Source organism: Lolium perenne, chromosome 7, assembly GCF_019359855.2.
Source record: "Lolium perenne isolate Kyuss_39 chromosome 7, Kyuss_2.0, whole genome shotgun sequence".
NCBI lineage: Eukaryota > Viridiplantae > Streptophyta > Magnoliopsida > Poales > Poaceae > Lolium > Lolium perenne.
The window spans coordinates 300933583-300940003 of NC_067250.2; the positions used below are offsets into that span (position 1 = coordinate 300933583).

Sequence of the window (6421 nt, forward strand, 5' to 3'; positions counted from 1 at the left end):
GGACGTACACTAACGCGGATTGGACAGGATGTCCCGATACTCGGCTAGTGTGTTTTCCTCGGCGACAACTTGGTGTCTTGGTCCTCCAAAGTCCAAACGCCAACACACTGTGTGTCACTACAACGCTGAAGTACAGTACCGTGTCGTCGCCAACACCAATGACGTTGCTGAGTCTACTTGGCTTCGCCAACTCTTGGAGGAGCTTCATCGACCTCTTCCTCGGGCCACCGTCGTGTTTTGTGACAATGTTAGCGCCGTCTACATGTCTACAAATTTGGTTCAGCATCAGTGCACCAAACACATCAAGATTGATCTACACTTCCTTCGAAATCGAGTGGTCAAGTGTGTTTTTACCGTCACCGTGCCATTTTCTAGATTTTCGGTCTAGCATCACCGTCCGTTAATCTCCCGCTGCGACGAGGGAGGAGAGAGGGGGGTGTGTGTGTTAGGCAACCGAATATCCTACGATATTGGTGCAATTAAACCATATCTTGAGCCTCCCGTTTATAGCTGATTGAGGTCATTATGGTTGTAATTGTAAATGGTTTGTTTACCTTGTAATCATCTATATATACGAGATAACAGGGAAGCTATCCCACCCCAATTCTGTTCTCTCACACTACCTTCTCCGGCGCAGCAGCAGGCCTGTTGTCCTTCGGTCTGGGTCGCCGGCGCTTCCGGCCACGGCCGCAATGGACTGTGCTGCCGCGTTCTACTGTTTCATCTGCGACAACACAAACCATAGCATGTCGCAGTGCCCAGTTCTGAAGGTCCCTAGACCTAGCGCGATGCTCTGTGGCTACGGCTGTGAAAATTCGTCTTTCCTCCAGCTTCCCGACTCCGTGTGGAGATTCGATCTCGCGCCTCCCACGGCGGTGGTCACGGTCACCGAAGGCAAGCCAACCGCCGGCCTGGTCGAAGACATAATCAGGAGCATGGTCCCGTTCACAGGTTCATGGAGGTGGGAAGCTCTCCCTCACGGTGACAATGCTTTCCTGCTGGGTTTCCCATCTCCGGAGGATCTGCAGCGAGTTATCAACTGCAAGGTGTATCGGCAATCGCTTGGCGTGGTCCTGGACATCACCGAGTGGAAAGGTGAGCAGATCCCCTCCTCTTCTGATCTTCATGTCGTCTGGGTTCACGTCAAAGGGGTGCCGCACTCGCTGCGCCATTTCCTGGGTCTATGGGCTGTCGGCTCCGTCGTCGGGTCGACCCAGGATGTGGACTTGATCTGTCTTCGCCGCCGTGGAATCATCCGCGTTCAGGTTGCGGTGCTCAGCAAGGAGGTGTTTCCTTCGAGTCATGGTGTTGTGGTGGAAAGCCAAAGCTATGTGCTGCAGTACTCCCTTGAGAAGGAAGACTTCAAGGCTGATGACAATTTTGTGCCCAAGGCTTGGGATCAAGGTGATGATCATCATAAGGCTTTGAACCATGCAAGGGAAGATGCAAATTGGTGGCAACAGATCGAGTAAGCGTGCGAAGAATGAGAATTCTGTCATCCAACTGTAATGGCTTTGCAGGGTTACATGTGTCTCATCATGCAAATTAAGGCCAGGTAAACTCTTTATGGTTTTATATCACCGTGCTTGCTGCAACTTTGAGTCAGTAAAATTCGTGTTACCAGATTGTAATGGTCTTGTAAGGGTTGTGCGCATCTTGTTATTCTGAGGCTGGGAGTGAACACTATGTGGTTATTTCCTTTTGATGTGACATTCGAGTTAATACATTTTTCTTTATAAAAAGAAAATGAAAAAAAACCATGTGTACTATATAGAACATAAACCATGGAGCTTAAAGCTGCAAAGAACCTCATTGCAGACTGCAGGGCCCATTGAAACTTACTGTACATTAGCTCATATAAGCCTACGCAAGCTCAGGGAACGCAGAACACAACTCATGGAGCTTAAATCTGCAAAGATCCTCATTGAAACTTACTGTACATTAGCTCATAAGCCTAAGCAAGCTCGAGGGACGCGGGATATTTTCATGGCTGTGTCCTTCATATGCGTTCCAAGCAGAGCTTCAACCTGGATTTTACAATGTTGGCCATGGTAGCAAGCCGTTAGTAGTACTACCGCAGACCCCCGCCGAACTGAAGAGAGAAGAACAGCTTACACAGAGAAGCACCTCAGAAGTTGGAACCACCCTAGAACAACCAATGCTTCTTCTTAGTTTTGCGGGTCAGGATATCTACAATGTACAGAACAGGCTAATTAAAAAGTTAGAACTTGCCGCTGACTGGATAATACAGAAATAAGTGTAAGTGGAAGGGGTTCTAAAATTTAATGACCTGTAAACTGTAACAAATTGGTGGTTCATCAAACCACCAGTTAAGTAAAGCACTCACCGTCAGTTCCATACAAGGAGTTGTAGTGTACTTCACACCAGAAGCTCAGCCAAATCTCTGAAACATGTACCATGGAAGGATTAAATAGCATATATATTCAGTTGTGTCTACACACGCCCTCGTGGATTGGGAAATCTCTCTACAGGATTATAGCAATAGCATAAGAGACTGGCCAGATAAATGTTCGGGAAAATAATATGTAAGCATCGGAGCATCTCAGCTCTCACCTCTTGTGGGAGTCAGGTCCCTGGGGACTATCTCAATTAAGCATGTGTCTCTAAATGACGTCACCAAACAAATTTTGGCACCAAACTGTGAGAAAGTAGAGATATATAACAGGAGAAATGTGTTAGGAAAATTTAAAGCACGAGTAAATGACAATGCTAATGCCATGACAATGAATACCGACAAGAACATAATAGTCCAAGAGAACTAGAGAAGCATTACCACGGAAGAAAACCTGAATACATTACTAAACACTTAACTTCTGGTAGAAATTTCAGGAACCTTAGACGAGGAATGCTAAACCACTTATCATGACTAGTGAAACAATTACATAAAAACACATAATATTTCATATATCGAAATAAGGACTTGCATGGGATGGGACAAGGATAGAAGTTTTTTTGTGTGTTTGAGCTATATTCACAGTTTCAGGAACCACGAGAATGTTTATGTAGAAGTACTGCAGAAACTATCCAGCCATCTTGAAATTAGAAGTGCCATGTTACCCGGTCTGCAGCTGCTTGCAAGGTCAGATGATCCCCCCATTCCCCAGATCTGCAAAACATACGCATGAAGCTATGAATATAATCGAAATCTAGTATAACGCCAGTGAACATATAATTTAAGCAGCTTTATCTTTGCTCAACCCCAACCTTTTCATTTTCTTCAGGTACACCTTATATTCCATTGGTACATAGCCTTCATAGCGTTTTCTGAATTCCTTTAGCTAAAATTCAGGGACAAAGCTTCAGCATAGTTGCATAACAATGAAAAAATATGATCAAGACTGCAATGTGATCAATGGATATATTTATATTACTACAGAATGTACATGAGTTTAGGCGAACACAGACTACCTGTTTCATGACTGCCTTCCTGACTTGTTTGTGATAATCAGGATTGCAAAAAATCTGGTCTGCCAAAGCTCGAAACTGTATCAAGAGAGTTGCCCAATTAATTTGGATAGTAATCCTATGTCTCTGAAAAAGTGTGGATTGGGGAGCTCCTCCTCCCGATTTCATTTTGCAATGAAACATACAAAACACGTCTTATTCTCGACAACAGAGACAGGGGAAGAACTCCAACCCCGACCCATGCTTTTCCCAAAGCATTGACTTATCCAGATTAAGTGGCCAATTATCTTTTGTTATTTAAATTGGTTATGAGTGAGATTATAAAAATGGAAACATCTAGAAGAAGTAACAATATGTCAATTACCATGTTATCTTTAAGAAATGGAATAAAAATTTGTGTGAAAGTCTCCTACAATTTGTTTTGGGTAAACATGTAAACAGACCTGACAGTTCCCATCTCCCTCTATTTGAAACTCGGCCAAACCGTAAGTCCCTAACCTGTCAAAATAAAAGGTAAAGCTAAATGGACTTTACATGTGATGCAACCAAATAAGAAGATGCAACAGTACATATGTTCTGGAAGATTCATTCTGCAAGATGATGTTCATTCAAGTGGAGAGAGCGGGGAGATCCGACCTTTACCTTTCCGACAACCTTTCATGATCCAAGGTTGCATTGTCAACGTTAGGAATCTCTCCGTTAACTCGAGGGGTGTGCTGCCATGAAACAGGGTATTAGTAGAAATAGGGTATTAGTAATTTTTCCATAAAAGTTAGAAGAAGCTTTACTATTATATAACCAAGGACACCAACAGATCTATTATTTCATTTCATAATTCAAAGTTCAAAATTATAATGCATGTTCGTTATTACTACTGAGTACTACACTGACAAATTATGTTCAGTTCGAACTTCAGAGAACATTCATAGAGGTAATTATGACTCAGCTAGAAGTAAAGCTCAAGAAAAAAAAATACTACTCCGTATAAGATAAAAGACGAACAAACGTAGATTGACTCTTGATTACCGGGATTAAACCCAAATGCAAGAGGCGCTTCCCAAGACGACGCCCACTGTTGTTCCTTGCTTGGGCGAGCAGGCTACCTATAGTTACGGACGCTTCCTCCTCGCTCTCCTGAGTGCTGGTGCTGATGCTTGAGCTAGAGCTTTTACTAGCATGGTCCTGTTGTTCAGACATCACATGCTATCTCCAGATGAACATTAACAAGATCTTAGACGTCCAATAGGCTTCAAAGAAAGAAAGCAGCAGTAAGTTACTGCTAGAGACAGGCAAAACGCAACATTTTTCGTACTCCTTCTGATCCTTAATAAGTGTCACTGATTGGTGCAAGGCAATAGGAATTACATCAGACCTAACAGAGTAATGTTGGAAGACAAAATTTTAGTCCAAACTTTAGTCCTTAATAGTGTACCCTGTGAGATACATATGTGGACCTTAAACACCACCACCGACCCCGCCCCTGTAAGGAGATATTCAGATCACATTTTATTACTCCATCTCCTTACATCCCCTAGTTAATACCTACACATGGGATTCTTCCATACACTTATATTCCAATACCAACAAGCCAAATGACACATGAGAGGGACTACCAGTGATGGAGGGGATAAGGAAACAGCAGCAACACGGCATTTTTTTTAAGAAAAGAGCAACACAGAAGTTAGCATAGTGTGCATCTTTTCAGTTTGATTCCTCTGCCTCAGGTGAGTGAGAATTGCAGACACTTCCAACTCCTGGTACATCTTTGCTCCCTATCCAGTACTAATAAATTTAAGCTAATATTATAAGATCAAGGCCTGACTGAAGGTGATAAGTTGGTTGATCAGCTGTCAACTGAACCCAGAACAAACCAAATACGGAGGAACCAAACTGATGAACCAACAAAAAAAAAATCGAGGTGGGTGAACCAACAAATAAATACAACACATTTCAGGAAATAAGCTACAGACTCCACCTCTCCTGCACACCAGGATGAAAGAAAGGGAAAAAGTTATCCAGAAGATTCACCTGGGAAAATAGCTAATTTCTAAAGTAAGTTGACCGGTGAAGAAATCGGATATTGGAAGAGTCAATCTAAAGACTAAAGTGGTATGTTTATACAGTACTTTTTGTTGCGGGAACTCAGAAGTCAGAACCAACTACAGGTGATCTTTGCTACTCATCGGTGGTTCAAATCGAGCACAAAGATCATAATACTCATCACCAATCAGGAAGAAAACATCAGACAAAACAATCCATTCAAAAAGGCATCGAAAGGACCAGTAAAAAGGCTAAAAATACAAGAGAAAAAGCAGCGGAGCTTCAGAGGTCGTCGGCGCGGCGCTGAGGGAGCTGGATCGCAACCGATTCCGCAAGAACACCAGCTCGAGACTCGGAAAGATGATTGGGCGAGGGAGGAAACTTACCGGCTTTTGGGATCAGGGCCGTCCGCGCGCGCGACAAGAGGGGGGCGAGTTCATCAGTAGTAGGCGTAGCTCCCACTTGCTGTCGGACTGCGCGAGAGCGAAGGGATAGAAATCGTCGCCTTTTTTCTTACCTTTTATTTTCCTACTATACTACTTTACGTCAATTCGGGGGAACTTTAACTTTACCCCCGTAAGTCAGACACATTCTCACAAAAGCCCAGCATGGTCATGCTTTCGTGCAATATAATAAATATGACTGGTTTTAGAAAGAAGATTTGTTGCTCTTCCATTTATAAAAATAACGCTATGGCTTTCCCATCATGCTTCTCATGTGAGAAAGAAATGTAGCCACTATCCTCATGAATCCCGCTCACCATCTGCCCTTATTCACTCTTGACACTACAAACCAGGGATGGTATTTTTATCTTTGGCATTTGTGTAGTAAGACCTTTTTAAAGAAGTTATATATCAAGCAAAGGTATTCGGCTCCGATCCCGTCTTGTGGTGCAAGTCTTCACACGTACTTTAGTGGCTAAATCTCTCAATGCTATTAATTGACATGGTGAACT

At 43.1% G+C, this 6421-nt stretch overlaps 1 protein-coding gene across 3 annotated transcripts; it reads right to left on the reverse strand.

Annotated features, from left to right (window-relative positions):
- Positions 1-1791: 1791 nt before the first annotated feature.
- On the reverse strand, positions 1792-5988 carry LOC127312013 (OVARIAN TUMOR DOMAIN-containing deubiquitinating enzyme 11). Of its 3 annotated transcripts, XM_051342493.2 has the most exons (11): positions 5853-5988; positions 4453-4673; positions 4069-4142; positions 3870-3924; positions 3430-3504; positions 3226-3299; positions 3079-3127; positions 2575-2659; positions 2348-2404; positions 2116-2190; positions 1792-2027 (listed from the first exon to the last, which is right to left on the reverse strand). In XM_051342493.2, exons 2-10 carry the CDS (start codon positions 4621-4623, stop codon positions 2147-2149), a joined length of 684 nt encoding a protein of 227 aa, XP_051198453.1. In that variant the 5' UTR covers positions 4624-4673; positions 5853-5988; the 3' UTR covers positions 1792-2027; positions 2116-2146. The 3 variants fall into 3 exon arrangements, with proteins under 3 accessions (XP_051198453.1, XP_051198452.1, XP_051198454.1); XM_051342492.2 differs by having other exon boundaries at positions 1792-2190; XM_051342494.2 differs by lacking the exons at positions 1792-2027; positions 2116-2190 and having other exon boundaries at positions 2349-2486.
- Between the last annotated feature and the right edge of the window lie 433 nt (positions 5989-6421).

Excerpts from the sequence above, each read along its gene's own strand:
- LOC127312013 (XM_051342493.2), bottom strand. The coding sequence starts at position 4,623 with ATGTCTGAACAACAGGACCATGCTAGTAAAAGCTCTAGCTCAAGCATC. Across the intron at positions 4,143-4,452 it reads TGCATTTGGGTTTAATCCCG|CACACCCCTCGAGTTAACGG; the intron begins GTAATCAAGAGT and ends GTTTCATGGCAG. Across the intron at positions 3,300-3,429 it reads GGAAGGCAGTCATGAAACAG|CTAAAGGAATTCAGAAAACG; the intron begins GTAGTCTGTGTT and ends CCTGAATTTTAG.